Raw genomic sequence first — 21,392 nt, 5'->3', positions numbered from 1 at the left:
GCAGGAGAGACCTCCCACCCCTTTGCCTGTGAGGACGGGTCCCCCCGTGGCTCCTGCTGCACCAGCTTAGCGATGCCAGCATTTGGCTTCTCCAGCTCGGCTGTGCCTCCTGAGGGGACACAGGGCAGAGAGGACACGTCACCGGCCGAGGGCTCCTTCTTGCCAGGGCCGCCAGCGCCCGCGGTCACAGAACTGAGCCAGGCTGCGAACGCATTTCCCTGTTTGCCGAGGTCTTTACTTTTGCTTCAGCTGAAGAGGACACGATGTGCTTTGTGTGCAGCTCCCCAGCTTCCCCTAAACCTGTGTCTCATTGTTTCTCTGAGTTGTACGCTGAGGCTCACTCCTTGCTGTGGTGGCACAGGACTCATTAGGTGCGAACACGTTGTGATAACCCACAAGATTAATATCTCATCAGATGATCAAATGCAGAGCAGGAGCTCTAATTGTCGTTTGGGTGTAAAGGCCAGGAACACCCAAATGAGCTCTTGTTTACTCCTGGGCAAGGCTGGGGAGGACCATCAGCTGCCATAGGATTATAAAGCTATGAATGCCCCAGCTGCCCAGGCAAACAAGAAGCTACAGGCACCACAGGAGCCCCACAGTGCACCCTGTCCCTCCTCCCTGCTCAGCTCCGGCCAGGCTGCCCCAGCCCCTCCGGCTGCTGCGAGGACGTGCTGAAGCTGGGACACCCTGAAGAGAGCCCAGAGCTCTGCTCAGGGCAGAAACGGGGTTCTCTGAGGCAGTTCCTGGGGCTGCAGGGAGAGCCTTCCCCAGCGCCACGGCGAGGACTGAGCCTGGGATAGCCGGGCACAGCCAGCACACGCTGGGTCCCAGCTGTCCCCCCCGCAGCCCGGCAGGATCGTGGTGACCCACCTGGATCCCAGCCCACAGGGGTGCTGAGGGAAAGAGTCCCCCGGGAGAGAGTCTGCCCTCATGCCAGCCTGGGGACCTCGGCAGCCACTGCTGGGACCCTCCACCCCAGGGGAGCCAGGCCCAGAGCGGGGATGATACTGCTGCTAAGAATCAGGTCTGCGCTCCCCAGGACTGGCCAAATGAGCCCCCCCCAGGACATTTCCCAGCCCAGAAACAAGGACACAGAAAAAAAAAAGAATTCCCTGCACTTCCCTAGGGATCATGCTCCAGTGCTGACCCACCAACTGGAACAGCACTCTTGCTCTGAGGCTTCCCAGCCCAGAGCTCTGGCGCTGGCCTTGCCTCACACAGCCCCCACAGCATGGCCACGAGGGCAGTGGCTCCAGCGAGTGTGGGGCAGGCACCAGCAGCGCAGGGTTAAAGCACAGCTTCTTCCCAAATTCCCCTGCCGCAGGGTGCTGGCAGGTTGCCTTCCCGGAAGATAAAACCTCTTCCTTTCTTTCGAGAAGGCAGCACAGGATGGCAGATGGGGCTGCGGTGGTTTGTGACACAGTTTTGCCCAACTTCAAGAGAAGCCTTATCTCCTGTGGCTGGATGCCTGGGCAGGGGCCACTCACCCCAGCCAATCGCTCCCAGCTCTGCCCTCGACGAAACCTCGCACCCCTCCGAGGCTGACGTGGGCAGCACCCAGTCGCTTACGGAAACCCCCTGATGCCTGCCACGAAGCAGCCATGACCCCAGCCCTTCCCGACACACACGCCACCTCCATCACCTCAGCAGTGCCACCGGGAATCCCAGGGGCTGTCCCAGCCCCGCAGGGCGGGGGGAAGGCCCTGCTGCAGCAGCAGCCCTGCCACCCGGCACTGGCCATCCCAAGGGCTGCGGTGGGACGTGGCTGCACAGGGGCCACCGGTCCTCACTGCCTGGGAGACAGGGACCGGGTCTGGAGGTGGCCAGCGATGCGGGGGCAGGGCAGGAGGGCCGGGGCTCAGAGCTGAGCAAAGGCAGCGGCCACCCCCAGAGCTCCAGCTCTGCCCCGAGAGCAGCTGCGCCGGCGGCGGGCACAGCGCAGACCCACCGGCGGCTCTGCCCCCGGGCCCCGCTGTGCCCCGAGGGCGGCCCCCGCCAGGCGCAGAGCGCGTCCCGCCGCCCAGCACGACCCCGGGGGACGCCGAACGCTCGGCGTCCGGGTGGCCGTACCGGCCTCTGCGGTTCGTCGCTTCCACCCAGCCCCGCATCCGGGAGGGGGCGACAGCCGGGGCCCCAGAGCCAGCATCCCCCGCCGCCACGGCACCGGGCAGACGCGGCCGGCGGCCCCCGGCGGGTCGTACCCAGGCGCAGGCCGGGACTGGAGCCGGGCTCCTCCTGCCGCGCAGCGGGAGCCCCGCCCGAGGGCCCTGCCCGGCACCGGCCCTCCCGCCGCGGCGGGACAGCGGCCCGGAAGTGTCCCCCGCGCTGAGCATCACATCCGGTCAGTCGCCGCAGGCAGCTTCCGTTTCCGGCGGAAGTGGGAGCGCGGTTCCGGTTCCGCGGCTGTGAGGAGTTGTTGTCAGCGGCTGCTGCTCGGCCCCAGCGGCCCGGCCCGGCCCGGCCCCAGCCCCAGCCCCGCCGCCACCATGTCGGTCCCCAGCGCCCTCATGAAGCAGCCGCCGATCCAGTCCACGGCGGGCGCCGTGCCCGTCCGCAACGAGAAGGGTGAGTGGGGGGGCCGCGGCCGGGGCGGCGGGGGGCCGCGGGCCCGGTCGCGGGGCCCCTGGTGACGGCCCGGGCTCCCGCAGGCGAGCTCTCCATGGAGAAGGTGAAGGTGAAGCGGTATGTGTCGGGGAAGCGGCCCGATTACGCACCCATGGAGTCCTCGGATGAGGAGGACGAGGAGTTCCAGTTCATCAAGAAGGCGAAGGAGCAGGAGGTGGAGCCCGAAGAGCAGGAGGAGGAACTCGCCAATGACCCCCGGCTCCGGCGCCTCCAGAACCGCATCGCAGAAGATGTGGAGGAGCGGTGAGTGCTGGGGTCAGTGGGGAGCTGTGTTCCTGCAGGTCTGCCCTTGTCACGGGGGCGGTAAGCCTGAACCTCGCTCTGCTGCACTGTGGGGAATTGCAGGAAAGCCGGACAGAAGCTGGGAATGTTCTCCAGGCAGATCAGCAGAGTCTGACTCTTCTCATGTCTGTGCTGCTCCGTGTCTCAGACTCTGGCCCTGCCATGAGCAGCCCTTCCAACTAGGAGTCACCATTTCCCAGGGCACAGCCCCTCGGCTGGGCACGGTTTGGTGGGTGCAGGTGAAAACAGGCTCCAAAATAAAAAGTAATGCAGTGTGCTGAGGCTCAGGATAGCGGGGAGGGACAGTGTCATGTGAAGTATGCTCCAGACAGGGAGCAACCGAGTGCTATTTATCTCCTCCTGTGGAGCTGCTGCTGCTTTTGGTTCCAGTGATGGGGAGGCTTCCTGCTGGGAGCTCCGTTGCTACTTGCAGTGTGGGCAGGGAGGAGCTGCTGGTGTCCGGCCACTCCAGCCTCCTGGGAAAGGACACGTGGGGTCTGCTCACACTTGGCAGTTCCAGCATTTACCAGGGCCTCGTTAGGAACAATTCATGAATCGTCAACTTCGTGCAGCCTCTTTGCATTTGAAGTGCTATTCTCTAACTGGGGTCTGTTGCAGGCTGGCAAGACACCGTAAAATCGTGGAGCCTGAAGTGGTTGGAGAAAGCGATTCAGAGGTGGAGGGGGAAGCTTGGCGCCTGGAGCGGGAGGACACCAGCGAAGAGGAAGAGGAAGAGATCGATGATGAGGTGCGCTTGCAGAGCCGAATAATGGGCCTAGGCAAGCCCCTTCATGGCACAGGCTGGAACTGCCTTTTGCACGGCCATCTGGGCTGTCTGGTGGAGCTGGACAAGTGTCACAGCTGGCTGTGACTTAAATCCGGGGCTACTGTCCTCTTGTGTGGGCTGGGACACCAGGAGAGGCCACCCTGCATCCAGAGGGACGGGTGTATCATCTTGTCACCAACACTCCAGACATGGCACTTCTTGTACAGGAAAGTGAGAGGGAAGCGGTGACAGGGCTGGTCGTGACTCCTCCGTGTTTGTCTCTGTAGGAGATCGAGCGTCGGCGCGGGATGATGCGTCAGCGAGCACAGGAGAGGAAAACCGAGGAGATGGAAGTGATGGAGTTGGAAGACGAGGGTCGATCTGGAGAAGAGTCCGAGTCAGAGTCCGAGTACGAGGAGTACACAGACAGTGAGGATGAAATGGAGCCGCGTCTCAAACCTGTCTTCATCCGCAAGTGGGTGATGCAACTGCGCGGGTCAGCTCTGGGCAGGGTACGGGAGTCAGGGGCCATGCAGACACCCCTGCCATGGTCTCCCCTTCCTCGCTGTGGGGTGGGGGTTCACTCCCCGGGAGGGAGTGAGGGGCGACCCCTCCACCGACAGCCCCTCATCAGCTTCATCGGTCACTGCAGGATCAGGCTGTGGGTCAAAGTCACAGCAGGGTCTGAGCAGAGCCCTTGGGCCAGTGCCGTGTGGTGGCAAAGGGTAGAGCCCTGGGAGTTGTCCTCTCCTTGGAGAGAGCGAAGGCTGGAAGCGGCTGTGGTGCATGACAGGGGCAGGTCTGTGCTGGCTCACAGAAGGGCTGAAGGCTGGCGTGGTCCCTGCCTGCAGGAAGGACCGGGTCACAGTTCAGGAGCGAGAAGCAGAAGCCTTGAAGCAGAAGGAGCTGGAGCAGGAGGCAAAGAGGATGGCAGAAGAGAGGCGCAAGTACACACTCAAGGTGTGAGGAGCAGGCTGGGGGCCGTGCAGGGAGGGGGCAGTCGCTGCAGCAAGCTGAGCTTGTTCCTTGCTGCAGATCGTAGAAGAGGAAGCGAAGAAGGAGCTGGAGGAGAACAAGCGCTCGCTGGCAGCACTGGATGCGCTTGATACAGATGATGAGAACGACGAGGAGGAGTACGAGGCCTGGAAAGTACGTGAGCTGAAGCGCATCAAACGGGACCGTGAAGAACGGGAAGCGTAAGTATCATCTGCAGAAATACAAGGCCAAGAGCCTACAGCCCAGGCCCAGGGACAGCTGAGGCATCTCTTCCTCAGGCTTCCCTCTGGCTCCATGGCTGTCCTGTCAGTAAATGTGTAATCCCTTGGATGGCAGCTGGCGACAGCAGCTCTCCTGGGAGGGTGCTGGGGGGACAGGGGGTCTCAAGGGTTTCTCTCCTGCCCAGCATGGAGAAGGAGAAGGCGGAGATCGAGCGCATGCGGAACCTAACGGAGGAGGAGCGCCGTGCTGAGCTTCGGGCCAATGGCAAGGTCATCACCAACAAGGCGGTGAAGGGCAAATACAAGTTCCTGCAGAAGTACTACCACCGCGGCGCCTTCTTCATGGTGAGTGGTGCTGCAGGGACCTGGGCATGGTGGGGCTGACTTCTCCCTGCAGGGAGACCCTCACAGAGCCCTGGGACAAGAGCCGGCCCTCAGATGCGGGCTGAAGCGATCTGAACGCACGTGAACGCACGGAGCTGGCCTGCGCTGCCTCAGCAGAGCACCTTGGGTTGAGCGTTCCCAGTTGAGATGGAGCCGAACAGCAGAGCCCTCCCCGTGCTGCTGTTTGGGCCGGTGGGCCCTGCCAGAATCGAGCTAGCTCTGCATGGGCTACAGCCCGGACTCTAGAGATGTGGCCTGAGGGGATGCGAGGGTGACCACCAGTGGCAGACCTGGGGGACAGCACTCGAGTCACCCACCTTCAGCAGTAGGTTAATAGGGCTGCAAGTAGCGTGGCAGCCCCTGGCAGAGCAGTGATGTATGCTTCTGGTGGCTCTCCCCAGCTTTGGGGCTCCTGGTGGCTCTCCCTGGCTTTGCCTGCTGCTGGCACTTGCTGGAAACTCGCGGGTTGAGCATGTTCTTCTCCTGCAGGATGAGGACGAGGAGGTGTACAAGAGGGACTTCAGTGCCCCAACCCTCGAGGACCACTTCAACAAGACCATCCTGCCCAAAGTCATGCAGGTGGGTGTGCTGGCCACGGGGTGCCTGGCCTGTGTGCCCCACCGAGGGGTCACAGTTTCTCAGTGGGAGGAGCCACAGGTCCTGCCCCCCCTGCCCCGAGCGGTCTTTCACAAGCTCTTCTGCTCCTCAGGTCAAGAACTTCGGGCGCTCGGGGCGGACAAAGTACACGCACTTGGTGGACCAGGACACCACCTCCTTCGACTCTGCCTGGGGCCAGGAGAGTGCGCAGAACACCAAGTTCTTCAAGCAGAAAGCAGCGGGTGTGCGAGACGTCTTTGAGAGACCCTCCGCCAAGAAGCGAAAAACCACTTAAGGGAGCGGGCAGGAGGGCACTTCTCTGCCAGCTGCTGGGAGCCTGGGCAGGGACAGAGGGGACACAGCGCTGCGCCAGGACTTGTGTGGTGACAAGCCCTTCCTTTGTGCCCCGCTGCCATGCCTGCCCCATCCACGCGGTGTCCCGCTGTGGAGACCTGGTGGGCTCCCTGCCCAGGTGCCATGGAGGACGGCCACCACGCCGTGCTGGCCAGGCCTGTGGCCACGGCGCCATCCCACCAGCAGCCACCCCAAGAGCCTCAGCGGCACCCGACAGCACCAAGCAGGAGCGCAGCATCGCCCCCAGCTCCAGCACACCCAATCCTGGAGGAATTAATGGACTTTTATACCTGTGTGTTCCACAGCATCTCCCCATCGCCTGTACTTTCCCCGTTGTCAGTTTGGGCCCTTTTTTGGTGTGGGACAGCAATGACCCCATCTCCTCACCCTGTTTCTGCAGGGCTTGGGCTTTTCTACCTGTGTGTAGGGGTGGGGTTGTTTTCATTAAAGCAGTCGTTTTCTTACACGTTCACACCGTGTTGGTCTGTGGAACGTGGCCAAGCCGTTCGGGTCTTCCTGTGAGACCTGATGGGCTGGTGCAGCCGGACTCACCCAGGCAGGAAGGGCCAGCATGGCCTTCCCCTGCCAGGACTCGGGTGCATCCACTGGCACATGAGCAGGGACAGTGGAGTGACAGGAGCCACTGCCCCTGGGAGAGCCCCTGTGCTCCGGAACAAGGGGCCAGCGTTAAAAGCAGGAGGAGCAGCACATCACAGTGCTCGGGCAGGTGGCCTTGTCCCGCTCCGGTCACAGGGCACCCGGGTGCTGCCATCACGATGCCACAGGCCGGGCCCTGCTTGTCATCGCCGCCCCGGTGCCACGCAAACCACAGCCACAGCCCAGTCCCACCAGTGCCTTTATTGGGTGAGGGAATACCGTGCCTCGGCCAGCCCTGCCTGCGCCTCAGCAGCGCCCGTCCGGCAGCCCTGGCGCTCAGTTGGTGAGGGTGATGAGCGCCTCCACCACGTTGCCCATGTGCTCGCGCAGGCTGCGCTCGGCGGCTGCCCGCGAGATCTCCATCTCCGTCATCTGCAGGGAAACAGCCCCAGCCCCTACAGCGGCTGCAGCACGGCATAGGGGCCGGGGTGGCAGCAGGGGCCACCCGGTGGGCACCAGCCTCCTGCCTGGGTGCGGTTGCAGTGACCAGACACCAGTTTGGGATGTGCCACTGCCCGCCCCGTGTCCCACCCGGCATACCGCCCCTACTCACGATCAGCTCCAGGTCCTCCTTCTTGATGGTCACTTTGGCCAGTTCTTTCTCCCTACGGCAACACAGAGACAAACCGCCGGTGAGACCGCCGGCAGCACCGCCCCCGCGCCCTCCGCCGGTGGGACCGCCGGCAGCACCGCCACCCCCCACCCCCCGCCGCCGCTGGGACCGCCGGCAGCACCGTCCCGTCCCGTCCCCCCCCCGCCGGTGGGACCGCCGGCAGCCCCCCGGCCCAGCGGTGAGACGACCGGCAGGGCCACCCCCTCCGCCGGTCCCCAGCGCCCTAAGCGAGCGCGGGCTCTTACCTCTCCTGCTTTGCTTTCTGCTCCCGGGACCTCCGGTCTCCGATCACCGACATGGCCTGCCGGGACGAGCGCAGTCACCGCGCTGCGCAGCACCGGGCGGCCCAGCGCCGCGCCGCGCTCAGCGGTACCGGCACCGGGACGGGCACCACGGCGGCCGTGCAGGCGCGGTGCTCAGGGCCCGGCTCGGGCTCCCTCCCCACCCCTTCCCGCCCCGGTCCCGGTGCCGGCCCCGGCCCGCCGCACCGTCTCCAGGTTGGAGCTCTGGATCTCCTTCTCCTCCGCGTAGTCCGTGACGCGCTCCAGGTCCGCCGCGCCGCTGTCGTGCTTCCGCGGCTTCTCGGCCGCGCGCCCGCCCGCCCCATCGCCGCCGCCGCCGCCGGAGCCGTTGGGCTCCGTCTCCAGCTCCAGCTCCACATCTCCCTCCGCCGCCATCCCGCCGCCGCCGCCTCGCTTCCGGTCACATGTCCCCGTCTCCGCGCCGCGCTTCCGGTCACGTGCCCCCGTCTCCGCGCCGCGCTTCCGGTTGTGTGCCGCCGCGGAGCCAGGGAGCGGCGGCGGCGATCCCGGCCCGGCAGGAGGGAGCTGCTGCCCCGGGCGCCGGGGTGCCCCCGCCCGCCCCTCGGCACCCTCCCTGTGGGGCCCGGCCCCGGCCCTTCCCCGGCGGCTCTTCCGCCGCCACGTCCCAGGCGGCGGCCCCGTCCCGCCGCCGGCGGGGGGCTGCGAAGCCCGGCGGGACTCAGCGGCTGCGGCGGCTCCCGGGGTCGCTGCCGAGGCGCGGGCCCGCGGCGGAGGCCGGGCGGGGAGAGCTCGGCCCTGCCGCCGCCCCCGGGGCCGCCGGGCGCTAAGCCGGTAAGAGGGTTACGGATCCCGATTTGGCTCCCGCCGCAGTCGCACGCGAGGGAGGGACGGGACCGGCCCGGCGCCGCCGCAGCGGGGGCCCAGCTGGCTTCCCGGGGCTGGGCCGGCGGGGGCTGTGGCTGCGGCACGGTCCCGGGAGCCCCCCGGGAGCGGGCTCCGCCACCGCCGCTTCCCTCCCGCACCGCGTGTCTCTGCCGTCTCCCCGGGGCACGGGCTGCTCCCGCGCCGTGCGGGGCTGTCGGGGCTCACCCCCAGCCGGCAACCGGGACCACGCAGCCGCTCGCCCACCCCTCCCCGGCTGGGACCGGGGAGAGAACTGGAAGAGTGACAGTGAGGAAACACTCCCGGGTTGACGTAAAGACGGTTTAATAAAGCAGGAGCCGCGCAGACGAGCAGAGCCAACCGCGGGATTCACTCCCTGCTCCCCGTGGGGGGCGGGTGTTCTGCCATCCCCAGGACGTGTGACAGTGACTTGGGAGGACAAACACCATGACTCTGAACGTCCCCCCCTTCCTCCTTCTTCCCCACCTTTATATACTGAGCCCCGCCCGGGGGCCCTGCCAGGGCTGCTGGTGCCAGCCGGGGCCATCTGGATGTGCCATGGGCTGGTGGCACTGGGGGCCAAGCTGTGGTGGCCACGCTCCGCCTGCTCGGCAGGGCTGGGTGCCCAGGCCAGGGCTGTGGGGAGGTGTGGGGCTGCAGACCCTGGTGGGGAGCGCTCCCCGGCCCCCTCATCTGCGGAGCGTCCCTGTGGGACTGCAGCCACCCCTTCTTCCCGCTGGGCAGAGCGGACCCTGGCTGCCTACCCTCGGCCCTCGCGGTGTGCTGGGCACGCCGCGTCTTTATGAGACCCCGTCCCGCACCGGACTCAGACCTGCTGGTCCTGCACCAGCTCCCTTTCCTGCACCCTCTGCGCCCTGCGCTGCACCCACCTCCGTGACAGCCTCCAGGGGCCTTTCTCCGCCTCCCCCTGCTCCTAGTGCAGGGACACGGGTGGGGACAAGCCCACCCGAGATGTCCCGTGGGATCCTAGGGGGCTGTGGTGGGCTGACCCCGGCCAGCAGCCAAGCACCCCCACAGCCACTTGCTCCCCCCAGCAGGAAAGAGAGAGAAGAGAAAGCAAAAGAGAAAAAAAACCCCACCTCATGAGTGGCAATAAAGACACTTTGACCTGTGAAGGAATGGGGGAAAATAAATCACCCCTCCACGCTGTAGAGGCGGTCACTCATCGCCTCCCACCACAGCCGGTGCCCAGACAGCCTCCAAGCAACAGCTGCACTGGGAGCCAAAAGCCTTTGGCTTCCTCTGCGTCCAGCCTCACTGTCAGGACAACGCCGTGTCATGGAGCGTCCCTTTGGGCTGGGGTCAGCTCTCCTGGCTCTGTCCCCTCCCAGCCTCCTGCCCAGCCTGGGGGAGAGCAGGGAAAGGGGGACCCTTGAGGCGGGGTGAGCCCCGCGCAGCCACAGCCCCAACACCCTCGTCAAGGCTGCTCTAGCACGAAGCCCAAACATCTGCGCAGGAGGTGATGCTGTCCCAGCCAGACCCAGCACAGGTCAGCATCAGCCCCCCCTGCACGGCCTAGCTTCTCCCCAGCTCCTGCCCGCTCTGGGGAGACCCCGCTCCCCAGCTGGATGTGCTTGTTGCCCTCATCCTGCCCCGTGGGGTACCTGTGTCCCTTGGCTGCCTCTGTGCCCACAGGTGACTTTGCACACCCCCAGCCCTTTGGGACCCCCATGCCCTCCAGCCACACCGCACCACTCTGGGACCAGCGCCCCATGGACCCCCACGTGCCCCCCATGCCAGCCCAAGCTGGCTGCCACGGCCTCATCCTGCCCAGTGACAGGCCAGGGCCCCAGGCAGGGCTCCCCCTGGCCGAGAGGTCACTGGTGGGCCCCGGACAGGCTTCCTGCAGAGCACCGTGATGGTGGCTGCCGGGAGGCGGCGGTGAGCAGATGGCGGGGCGGGCCAAGCCGACAATCCCCCCTAATCCCATCAGGGCAGCGGGGGCCAAGAGGAACCGAGCAGGGCCATGGCGGGCACACGGGCACACGGCCGCCTCCTGCACTCGCTGCTCTGCCAGGTGGGACTGCGGGGACCGTGGGGCTGGTGGGGAGGGGGGGCCGGAGCAGGGTGGGGGTCCCAGGGTGGGCTGGGGGGGCAGCTCTGGCCTGATGGAGTCCCTGCTGACTGTGCTCCCCCCAGCTGTGCGGCGGCTGTGGCTGTGGCTTCTGCCATGGGCTCCGCGTGTCCACGGGCACCCGCATCCTTTACACGCTCCTGCACGTCCTGGCCTCTGCCGTGTGCTGCCTCATGCTGTCCCGCACCGTGGCCCAGGCCGTCAGGGAGAAGGTGATGGTGGGAGCTGAGACACCAGGGGTGCTGGGGGTACTGGGGTCCCAGGGGCACTGGGGGTGCATCTGTCATGGTTTAACCCCAGCCAGCAACCAGGACCACGCAGCTGCTGGCTCACCCCCCCCCAGTTGCGATGGGGAAGAGAATCAGAGGAGTGAAAATGAGGAAAAAGTCGTGGGCTGAGATAAAGACAGGTTAACGGGCAGAGCAAAAGCCACGCACACAAACAAAGCAAAACCGAGGAATTCATTCCCTGCTCCCCGTCGCAGGCAGGTGTTCAGCCATCCCCAGGACAGCTGGGCTCCATCACACCTAACACCGGCCTGGGAAGACAAACGCCATCACTCTGAACATCCCCCCCCTTCCTCCTTCTTTCCCCAGCTTTATAAACTGACACACATGGGATGGAATATTTCTTTCCATCAGCCGGGTCAGCTGTCCCAGCTGTGTCTCCTCCCAACTTCTTGTGCCCCCCCAGCCCTCACTGGTGGGGCGGTCTGAGGAGCAGAGAAGGCCTTGAGAGCCCAGCAACAATCAAAACCACCCCTGCACTATCACACATTCTCTCATCCCAAACCCCAAACACAGCACTATACCAGCTCTAGCAAGAAGGTTAACTCCATCCCAGCTGGAACCATGAGTGCTGGGGGTGCCACACATCCCAGGGGTACTCAGGGGTCCCAAGAGCACTGAGGGTGCCAGAATTGCCAGGGGAGCCAGGAGTACTGGGGGTAACAGGGCTGCTGGGAATGTCGAGGTCCCTGGAGGAGCCAAGAGGGAAGGGGTGCCAGGGGTACCGAAGATGCAGGACTTGCCCAGTGCACTGGTGGTGCCGGGGATCCCAGAGGTACTGGGGTTGGAGAAGGTACTGGGAATGCTGGGGGTGTCAGGAGCCCAGGGGTGCTGGGTGCCGTGGGTGCCGAGGTGTCCTGGGCACACCAGCAGCCCCGTCCCACTGCTTGCCGTACCTGCAGGTGCCCTTCTCCGCCGTCCTGTGCGAACACCTGCCCGGGGGCTCGGACTGTGAGCGGCTGGTGGGCTCCTCGGCCGTCTACCGGGTCTGCTTCGGCACCTCCTGCTTCCACCTGGCACAGGCTGCCCTGCTCCTCAACGTGCGCTCCAGCGCCGACTGCCGCGCTCAGATCCACAACGGGTAGGGGGACAGGGGGGCTGCCAAGGGGTGGGGGCTGATGTGGGTCCTGACTCCCTGATGCCCATCGCCCCACAGGTTCTGGCTCCCGAAGCTGCTGGTGCTGGTGGGGCTCTGTGCCGCCAGCTTCTTCATCCCCGAGGACGGCTTCATCCAAGGTGCGTCCCCCACCCTGCCCGAGCTGGCACCCTGTGGCCCCCGGGTGTCCCCTGTGCCAGCCCCACACTTCCCTCTCCCCCCAGCCTGGCACTACACGGGAGTCTGCGGGGGCTTTGCCTTCATCCTCATCCAGCTGGTACTCATCACCGCCTTCGCCCACACCTGGAACAAGAACTGGTGAGTGCTGGGGGGCCGAGGGGGCGCCCGCCTGCTGCCGGCTCTCACCCACACTCCCGGCAGGCTGACGGGCGCCGCACAGGACAAGCGCTGGTACCTGGCTGTGCTGATGGCCACCGCCGCCTTCTACACCCTCGCCTCTGCCGCCTTCTCCTTCCTCTACAAGTTCTACACCCACCCGGCTGCCTGCCACCTCAACAAGGTGCTGCTCGCCCTGAATGGCAGCCTCTGCGGCATCATGTCCTTCATCTCCATCACGCCCTGCGTGCGGCTCAGTGAGTACAGCACGGCACGGGCCACCACGCTGGGGGGGGTTGGCTATGAGCTGCCAGCTCAGGGCAAGCACATGGGCACCCGGGGAAGACCCAGCTCCCGGTGGTCACTCCTGTGCCTCGGCACAGGGCGTCGGGCAGGGGAGCGGTGGGAGGGGGCTGCCCAGGGCCCACTCGGAGCCCATCCACCAGCTCCCGGTGCTCCAGGGGCTCCGGTGACACCTCTGCCCCCACCCCTGCAGAGCAGCCGCGGTCGGGGCTGCTGCAGTCCTCAATCATCAGCTGCTACGTGATGTACCTCACCTTCTCCGCACTGTCCAGCCGCCCCCCGGAGAGAGGTGGGTGCCCCCTCCTTACCCCTGGCAGCCCCCCCGCCAGGGCGTGCAAACCCCCCCGCCAGGGCGTGCACCCGTCTCACCTCCATCCCCCCCACAGTGCTCTACAAGGGGCAGAACCTCACCGTCTGCTTCCCGGGCGTCCGGCAGGATGAGCTGCAAACAGAGGACACCACCGTCGCCGTGCTGGGGGCTGCCATCATGTACGCCTGCGTGCTCTTCGCATGGTGCGTGTGCCCCCTGCCCCGGCTGGGCACTGTCCCTTCTGGGCACGGCCAGCCCGACAGGCGCCCTATGGGGACCCTGTCCCTGCTGGTGGCACGGCCAGTGGAGTTGTGGTGGGTGATGGATCAATGGGCTGAGGCCAATGGTGTGAGGATCAGCAAGGCCAAGTGCTGGGTCCTGCCCCTGAGTCACATCAACCCCATGGACACTACATGGGACAGAGTGGCCGGAAAAGGACCTGGGGGTGTTGGTCAACAGCAGCTGAATATGAGCCAGCAGCGTGCCCAGGTGGTCAAGGAGGCCACCAGCATCCTGGCCTGTGTCATAGACAGTGTGGCCAGCAGGACTGGGGCAGTGACCACCCCCCCTGTACTGGGCACTGGTGAGGCCCCACCTCGAGGGCTGGGTCCAGTTTTGGGCCACCCACGACAGGAAAGACCTTGAGGGGCTGGAGCATGTCCAGAGAAGGGCAACAGAGCTGGTGAGGGGTCTGGAGCACAAGTCTTGTGAGGAGCAGCTGAGGGAGCTGGGGGTGTTCAGCCTGGAGAAAAGGAGGCTGAGGGGAGACCTTCTTGCTCTCTGCAACTCCCTGAAAGGAGGGGGTAGCCAGGGGGGTCGGTCTCTTCTCCCAAGTCACAGGCGATGGGACAAGATGAAAGGGCCTCAAGTTGCGCCAAGGGAGGCTTAGGATGGAGATTGGGAAAAAATTCTTCCCTGAAAGGGCTGTCAAGCCTTGGCAGAGGCTGCCCAGGGCAGTGGTGGAGTCGCCATCCCTGGAGGGATTTAAAAGCCAGGCAGACGTGGTGCTGAGACATGGGTCAGTGGTGGGTTTGGCAGTGGTGGGTTGATGGTTGGACTCGATGATCTGAAAGGTCCCTTCCAACCTGGGCAGTCCTATGATTCTATGATGTTCTGAGGGATGGCAGGACCAGAGCAGGCTGGACATCTGCAGATGGGCAGGGGCAGCTCAGTGACCCCGGGCACGGCAGGTCTCTGGTGGCCACGTCGGGTCCATGGGGTGGGCTGGGGACCTGATACAGGGCTGTGGGTGCCCACCTTACACTTTCTACCTCTCTCATGGGGACAGCAATGAAGCCTCCTACCTCGCTGAAGTCTTCGGCCCCCTCTGGATGGTCAAAGTCTACAGCTTTGAGTTTAAAGTGAGTATGGTCCTACCCCCCCACATCTGTGCCCTGTGTCCTCCTGTACCCCAGATCTGCCACCCCAAGCCCTCCTGAGCCCCAGATCTTTGTGCTTGGCTGGACAAACCTGCCCCAGGCCCAGGACTGGGTCTGGGGCAGGTTTGTCCAGCCAAGCACGAGGGGCTTCCTGTGGCCCACCCTGATCTGCACCGGCTCCTGGGAGACACTTCTCTCCCTGCAGAAACCCTCCTGCTGCTTCTGCTGCCCTGAGAAGATGGAGGAGGAGCTGAGAGGTGGGTGTGGGACGAACACGCGCCCTTGGGCACCTGTGTCCCAGCCTGGGGGTGCTGGTGAGGAGGGGGTACAGGAGCCAGGCCCCCTCCGTGCTCTCCCAGGCACCGAGCAGACGTGTGACCAAGGGGAGGAGACCAACGGGGGACAATGCGTGGTCCAGGATGAGCGAGACCGCGTGGTCTACAGCTACTCGGCCTTCCACTTTGTCTTCTTCCTCGCCTCGCTCTACGTCATGATGACCCTCACCAACTGGTTCAGGTAGGGCACCAGCCCTCCTTGGCTCTCCCTCCCCTTCCCTGTTACCCAGCTGGGACTGCAGCTCCCCCCAGCCTCATCACCCCCCCTCCAGGGTCACCACCCTGCATCCCCAACCCGTTCCCCACATGAGCTGGGCTGTGGGGCTCCATGGTAGGTGGGACAAGCCCAGGGACACATGGCTGCTGGGACACAGGGTGACCTGGTGGCTGCAGCTGGGGCTGGGATCCCCCGTGCGGTCCCCCCCTCAGGCGCCCAACGCCTACCCTCTCCCACCAGCTACGAGAACGCGGTGCTGGAGACCACCTTCACGCACGGTAGCTGGTCCACCTTCTGGGTGAAGGTGTCCTCCTGCTGGGCCTGCGTCCTGCTCTACCTGTGGCTGCTGCTGAGCCCCCTCTGCCTCCAGGCCTCCCCCCAGCACCAGCGCAGCAGCCCAGCCCTGCGCATCCTGCGGCGACGACGTGCCCCGCAGCGCATCAGCGTCTCCACGTAGTCCCTGCTGGGACGGACTGTGCCTGGCACCCTGCGCGGCAGCAGCTGGGGCTGCTCCCTGCCATGCCCTCTGCCTGTGCCCTGGCCCCGCTGGGTCCCGCTGGCCTCCCCTGAGCCCCTGGCCCAGGAGATGGCAGCATCTGAGAGCCTGCTGGGACCCAGGCGGTGGGTGCTCCCAAGGACACCGGTCCTGGCTCAGCCCTGGCTGGTGCCAGGCTCGCTCTGGCCACGTACCGGTTGCCAGCCCAGCTGCCCTGGCCTGGGGTCTGCCGTGGGAGTGGGCTCTGCCCCGGCCACCTCCATGTCTCAGCTCGCCCGCCAGTGGTGTGCTTGTTGTAAATAGCTCCTTGAATACATTTTTACATAAAACTCTGAGCTCATCCCATGCCGCCACGCAGCCCGCAGCCGTGGGGCTGGGCTGGGCATGGCGGTGCCAGCAGCACCCCAGCGCCGGCCCCGTCCACGCAGTAGCCACAGCCAGAGCAGGGAGCACTGGCCTGAGGTCCAGGGCTCCAGAGGGGCATCCAGCCTCAGCCATTGTCCCCAACACACTCCCAGCTGAGCCCCTGGAGGAGCCAGCCCCTCCTCCAGGACACAGGGGTGGCTCCAGCATGATGCAGTGCTGGGGACGCCGGCCCGAAGGGCGCCCGTGAGCCGTCAGGGCACCGAGCCCCAGACAAGTGCCTGCCCGGGCAGTGGGGACTGTCCCAAGCCACTTGGCCAAGGACCTGCCCCAGCACAGCAGGGACACTGGGCCATGGGGTCCTGTGGGCAATGTGCCCAGCCTCAGCTCATGCTGCTCCTGTCCCTTCCTGTCCCATCCCACCCCAGCAGTGGGGGACAGTGGTCCCAGCACCACCAGAACACCCTCCACCCTGCCTGCACTTTGCGGCCAAGCAAAGCCCTGGGGAGGGTGGATGGACAGAGAGACAGAGCCCTGGCTCCTGCCAGCACCTCCATGGGCCCGGTGGGAGGGGACACGGGTGGGAGCCAGGGGTGCTGGGGGGGTCCCCAGAGGAAGCCAGGGCACCGAGGGGCCCAGCTCAGCCACCAGGGAGGGTGCGGTACTGACGCTGCCACAGGATCATGCCCTGGGGCCCCTGCCCCACCTGCAGAGCAAACACGGTCGGGCAGCACCGTGGGGCACCGGCACCGCCTGATGGGCCCCACACGGCCACGGTGGCAGCTGGTGCCAGACGGGGACCGACACCCGCAGCCAGGGGTCCCACCAGCACCCACCAGCCCACTGCAGCCAGCAGGATACGGCCCCACAGGAGGTGAGGGTGGCACCGCGGGGTAGGCAACAGGGGGGTCTGGTGTAGTCCCCATGTGGCAGCTCCCATGGGGTCCCCAGCTGGAGCAGCGGGGGCTGCACCAGGAGCAGGGGGGGTCTGCAGTGCCCGGTGCAGGGCTGCCCTGGGGGCTGTGGCTTGCACCTTCCCCAGGAGATGGAGGGACCCGCGCAGGGCTTGGGGACAGACATGGCTCAGCTGAGGCGCCAGCTCGGGGACATCGCCCAGGTAGGGCCGGGAAGGGGCCAGGCAGGGGTCCCTGCAGCACTGGGCACCAGAGGGACCCCGTTGCACCGGGCTGCGCCCCAGCAGGGACCCATCTCGCCCTGCCCAGGAGAACGACGGGCTGCGGCACAGCCTGCGCCAGGCCGAGCGTGGCATCTCCCAGCTGCAGGCGCAGCTGGAGCAGCTGCGGGGGGACTTCAAGCAGGACCAGCAGCGCAAGAGGTGGCATTTGGCAGGGGAGGGCGGGCGGGAGTGGATGGCAGGGCTGTCCCCAGCTCCGCAGGGACCCGGTGCCAGCCCTGTGTGCTGCTGCAGCAGCCAAGCGGGTGGCAATGACGGACGGTGCCCCACCAAGCCCAGCCACAGGCAGGGGGGCTCCACCAGACCCTGTCCGTGACTGCCTGCCCTGATGCCACAGTGGGGGGGCAGGCACCTATCGGGGACACACTGCCCTGCTCAGCCCAGCCACGAGCACTGGCAGCTGGGAAGCCTGCCCAGAGCTGCTGGCACATCCCTCCAGGCCTGCTGTTGGCAAGCCCTGTGACGCTGGGTGTCCTTGGGGCTCCCTGGCTGCTCCACGGGCAGCTCTGCACCCCCCAGGCATGGGGGTGCAGGTCCTGTGCCAGCCCAGGGCAGGTCCCGGTGGGGATGCCATGAGGATGCCATGTCCCTGCAGGGAGCAGCTGGCCCTGCAGGAGATGGCAGAGGAGAACCTGGCAGCTGCGAGCTATGTCAGGATGCTGCAGTAAGTCCCAGCCTGGCCAGGCAGCAGCCAGGGAGCAGCCACGGGAGCAGCTGGGGACATGCTCCTGCCTGGGGTGTGGGGGTGCCATTGCTGTGGGTACAGCCCTCCCCTGCTTGGTCCCCTGCTGCCCATGGGCCTCAGGGTGCTCCCTCCCACCAGGACAACAAACAGGACCCTCTATGAGACCAACATCAGCCTGCGCTCAGCCCTGCTGCTCAGCCGAGACAGGGACATGCTGGCGGTGAGCCCTGTGGATCTGGCACCAGAGCGGGAGGGGAGGGCCAGGTCCAGTGCCCACTTGGGCAGGGGAGGGCAGGGATGGTGGGTGCTGGCCACCCCCGTGGGCACAGGGGCCCTCGCTGGCCCTGCCTGCAGCCCCAGCTCAGGGGGACACAGCACACAGGTGGCCATCAGCACCCTGGAGCTGGGGACCACGGAGCCCCCATGCCCCGGGTACCCCCTCACCTCCTCACACGATGCCTTCATGTTGAAACACCTTCTCCCTGGCAGCCATCCCTCCTTGTCACCGGCCTGGAGGGCACCCGCAGCAGGTGAGTGATGGAGGCGGAGGGGCAGCACCGGCTGCAGACACCCCTCCCTGAGCACTGCCCTCTGGCACAGGACCTGGGGGGACAACTCCCCGCACCCCACTGCAGCCTCTGGGATAGATGGGGACTTGGGCCACGGCGGTGCCGGCCTCGGGCAGCGGTGGGGCTCAGCCTCCAGCTCGGACGCAGCCTCCTCACTCAGCAGCAGCTCAGAGGAAGGGTCTTCCCCCAGCCCCCACTGGGGCACCAAGGTGAGGGGAGGGAGACACAAGTCCGCTTGCCCACAGCTCCCAGGCTCAGGCCCCTCACCGTGGTGCCTGTCACTCAGCAGGCCCCCAGCTCCCCGGCAGGCGAGGCAGAGGGACCCCCCGGCTCTGCCGGGCGCTTCAGCAAGAGGAAGCTTCCTGCTTTCACGCTGCAGGTAACCAGCAAGTCCCCATCCAGGGCAAAGGCCTAGCCTGGGGGGGAGCCAGGGCACCCCTGCACCCCGTGCCAGCCCCCCACTGCCTCTTGTCTCACCAGGGGTGTGAGAGGACAGAGGAACCTGCACCCCCCTGCCCCATGTACCAGCTGGTGCTGGCAGGGGACGGGGGCACGGGGAAGTCCAGCTTCCTGCTGCGCCTCTGCAGGAACGAGTTCAGAGGAGACATCTCCAGCACCCTCGGTACGCCCCCCTCAGCACCCCCCCCCATTCCCCAGCACCCTCGGTGCCCGGGTCGGGACAGTGCCTGACCGTCCCTCCTGGCAGGGGTGGACTTCCAGGTAAAGCAGCTGCTGGTGGACGGGGAGCAAACCACGCTACAGATCTGGGACACGGCCGGGCAGGAGAGGTGAGACCGCAGCGGCCGGGGCTGCTGCCGCCGTGCCCAGGTCCTGCTCCGGCAGCAGCCCCGCGGGCTGGGGGTCCCCGCACCACGGCGGGGCAGCCCCGGCCCGTCCCCGCGGCAGTGACACCCCGGCCCCAGGTACCGCAGCATCACCCGCTCCTACTTCCGCAAAGCCCAGGGCGTTCTGCTCCTCTACGACATCAGCTCCCCCAGCAGCTTCCTCAGCGTCCGCCAGTGGATCGAGGACATCAAGGTAGCGGGAGGGGTCCGGCGGGCATCCAGCCCCCCCGGAGAGGGGCGGGAGCCTCGTGGTCCCCCGGGCGCGGGGCCCGGACCCGCACTCTGCTGCGGGGCGTAGCGCAGGCGTGACGGGAGCCGCCGGCGGGCGGCGGGGCTCTGCGGATGCCGGAGGCGGCGGGCGGAGGCTGCCGGCCCCGCGGAGCCCCGAGCCGCCCGTCCCTCCCGCAGGCCGCCGGGGGGCCGCTGCCGCTCATGCTGGTGGGGAACAAGCTGGACCTGCGTCCCGGGCTGCCGGAGGCGGCGGGGGTCCGCACAGCCCACGGGCAGCAGCTGGCCACGGTGAGCCGCCGCGCCTCGGGGCCTCCGGGGGCGGCGGGGGCCCCCCCCACCGACACCCGCTGCCCCCCCTCCCCCGTTCTCCGCCCAGGCCCACGGGTCCCTGTTCTGCGAGGCCAGCGCCAAGGACGGCACCAACGTGGTGGAGGCCGTGCTGCACCTCGCCCGGTGAGGGGCCCTGCCGGTCACAGCCCCCGGCCCCGTCCTGCCGCGGCCGCGGGACGGGCTGACGCGGCTGCTGCCGGCCCCGCAGGGAGGTGAAGCGGGCGGTGGGCCAGCGGCAAGGCCCCGGCGCGGGACCGGACCCCGGCGCGCCCCCGCGGACAGCTCGGCGCTGCTGCCGGACCTAGCGCGGGAGGCGGCCGGCTCCCCGTGCCCCCCCTCCACGGACGGTCCCCGCTCTGACCGTGCCCGCGGAGGGGCTGCGGCGCCGGCAGCTCAGCTCCTGCTCGTCCCACCGGCTGCAGGAGCGGCCCAGCCGCCATCTCCCCGGCCCCCAGAGCCCCCATCGCCCCCCTGCGACCGGCCCCAGCCCTCCTCCCCACCCCCGCTGCATCCCCTCCCTCTCCCACGCAGTCTTTTCCCGGTTCCGTTTCTCCGGGCTTCCGGCAATCCCGCCCTCCCCCAGGGACGTTCGCCCCTCACCGCCCCTGCCCACCCCTCGCCCCGGGGCTCCCCACACACCCACGGCTGCGCTCGGGGTCCCACCGGCTGCCCCGACTCCCCGGGTGATGCCCGCAGACACCTCCCAGGCCAGGCCCCATCTTTGTTCCTCACCACGAAGATGCAGCTGCTCCACACCGCCACCGCCGCGCTGGGTCCACGGCTCCTCTCCGCCAGCACAACACACGGCCACCGCCGCGCCCCCCCGCTCCCCGGCAGCCCCAGCCCCCCCGCCCGGCCGCACGGAGGAAGGAGACAGGGCCTGCAGGGCTCCACAAGCTACTTTAATAGGACACGGACCCGAGGCGGACGTGGGGCGCTGCCGGGGTCGCCGGCGGGACGGCCCGGCCCCGGGGCTGCGCTGGGCATCCTGCCGGCGGGCGGCCCGGCCCCGGGGCAACGGCGGCCCGACCCGGCCGCGGGCTACTTGGCGCCCTCCTTCTTCTCGTCGGCCTTCTTCTGCTTCTGCTGCATGATCTCCGAGTCCCTGCGGGAGAGCGCGTCGCCGAGCTGGCAGCGGTACCGGCACGACCACCGAGCCCGGACCGGGGATCGGGGCGGGGTGGGGGGGGGGCCGGCGGGCCGGCCCGGCGCTCACCTCTGCTTGCGGGCGGCGGCCGAGAGCCCGTCGTCCCGCCGCTTGCCCTTGCCCGAGTCGCTCTGCTTCTTCAGGTTCTTCTGCCGCGCCAGTTCGCGCTGGTTCCCGCCTGCGACGGCGCGGCCGCCTCAGAACGGCCCGGCCCGGCCCCAGGGCCCAGCCCCGACCCCACGGCCCAGCCCGCGCCCCGGCCCCGCGCTCACGGGTCACGGCGCCGCTCCCCCCGCCCCCCAGGCAGGCCCCGGCCCGCAGGGCGGGTCACGGCGCCGCTCCCCCCGGCCCGGCCAGGCCGCGGCCCGCACTCACGGGTCATGGCGCCGCTGCCTCCCGCCCTGCGCTCCGCCGCCACGTCCCGCACTGCCCCCCCCCCGCGCCCCTCCCCGCGCCCAGCTTTAAGGGCGCGCCGCGGCCAATCCTCGCGCCGCGCCCGCCCCGACCGCCTTCCTATTGGCGCGCCGCTC

At 67.4% G+C, this 21,392-nt stretch overlaps 4 protein-coding genes across 5 annotated transcripts; 2 read left to right on the top strand and 2 right to left on the bottom strand.

Moving 5' to 3' along the window:
• The first annotated feature begins 2,389 nt into the window (after positions 1–2,389).
• MFAP1 (microfibril associated protein 1) lies at positions 2,390–6,699 on the top strand. Its single transcript, XM_074155946.1, has 9 exons — positions 2,390–2,568; positions 2,652–2,871; positions 3,529–3,658; positions 3,964–4,151; positions 4,528–4,636; positions 4,712–4,872; positions 5,079–5,238; positions 5,767–5,856; positions 5,987–6,699. Exons 1-9 carry the CDS (start codon positions 2,490–2,492, stop codon positions 6,167–6,169), a joined length of 1,320 nt encoding a protein of 439 aa, XP_074012047.1. The 5' UTR covers positions 2,390–2,489; the 3' UTR covers positions 6,170–6,699.
• A 367-nt stretch (positions 6,700–7,066) lies between these two features.
• Positions 7,067–8,196, bottom strand: HYPK (huntingtin interacting protein K). Its single transcript, XM_074156332.1, has 4 exons — positions 7,987–8,196; positions 7,744–7,799; positions 7,439–7,490; positions 7,067–7,257 (listed from the first exon to the last, which is right to left on the bottom strand). The coding sequence occupies exons 1-4, from the start codon at positions 8,173–8,175 to the stop codon at positions 7,162–7,164; spliced, it is 393 nt and encodes a 130-aa protein (XP_074012433.1). The 5' UTR covers positions 8,176–8,196; the 3' UTR covers positions 7,067–7,161.
• A 2,434-nt stretch (positions 8,197–10,630) lies between these two features.
• Positions 10,631–15,458, top strand: SERINC4 (serine incorporator 4). Its single transcript, XM_074156374.1, has 11 exons — positions 10,631–10,681; positions 10,804–10,950; positions 11,928–12,106; positions 12,182–12,261; positions 12,346–12,439; positions 12,503–12,714; positions 12,954–13,049; positions 13,147–13,273; positions 14,359–14,431; positions 14,655–14,965; positions 15,242–15,458. The coding sequence occupies exons 1-11, from the start codon at positions 10,631–10,633 to the stop codon at positions 15,456–15,458; spliced, it is 1,587 nt and encodes a 528-aa protein (XP_074012475.1).
• A 5,139-nt stretch (positions 15,459–20,597) lies between these two features.
• SERF2 (small EDRK-rich factor 2) lies at positions 20,598–21,295 on the bottom strand. 2 transcript variants are annotated; one of them, XM_074156312.1, is made up of 4 exons: positions 21,238–21,295; positions 20,932–21,040; positions 20,746–20,820; positions 20,598–20,689 (listed from the first exon to the last, which is right to left on the bottom strand). In XM_074156312.1, the coding sequence occupies exons 1-3, from the start codon at positions 21,242–21,244 to the stop codon at positions 20,757–20,759; spliced, it is 180 nt and encodes a 59-aa protein (XP_074012413.1). In that variant the 5' UTR covers positions 21,245–21,295; the 3' UTR covers positions 20,598–20,689; positions 20,746–20,756. The 2 variants fall into 2 exon arrangements, with proteins under 2 accessions (XP_074012413.1, XP_074012412.1); XM_074156311.1 differs by having other exon boundaries at positions 20,598–20,820; positions 21,238–21,293.
• Between the last annotated feature and the right edge of the window lie 97 nt (positions 21,296–21,392).

This window comes from Numenius arquata, chromosome 11 (genome assembly GCF_964106895.1).
Source record: "Numenius arquata chromosome 11, bNumArq3.hap1.1, whole genome shotgun sequence".
Taxonomy (NCBI): domain Eukaryota; kingdom Metazoa; phylum Chordata; class Aves; order Charadriiformes; family Scolopacidae; genus Numenius; species Numenius arquata.
This window is presented reverse-complemented; position numbering and strand designations above follow the sequence as displayed.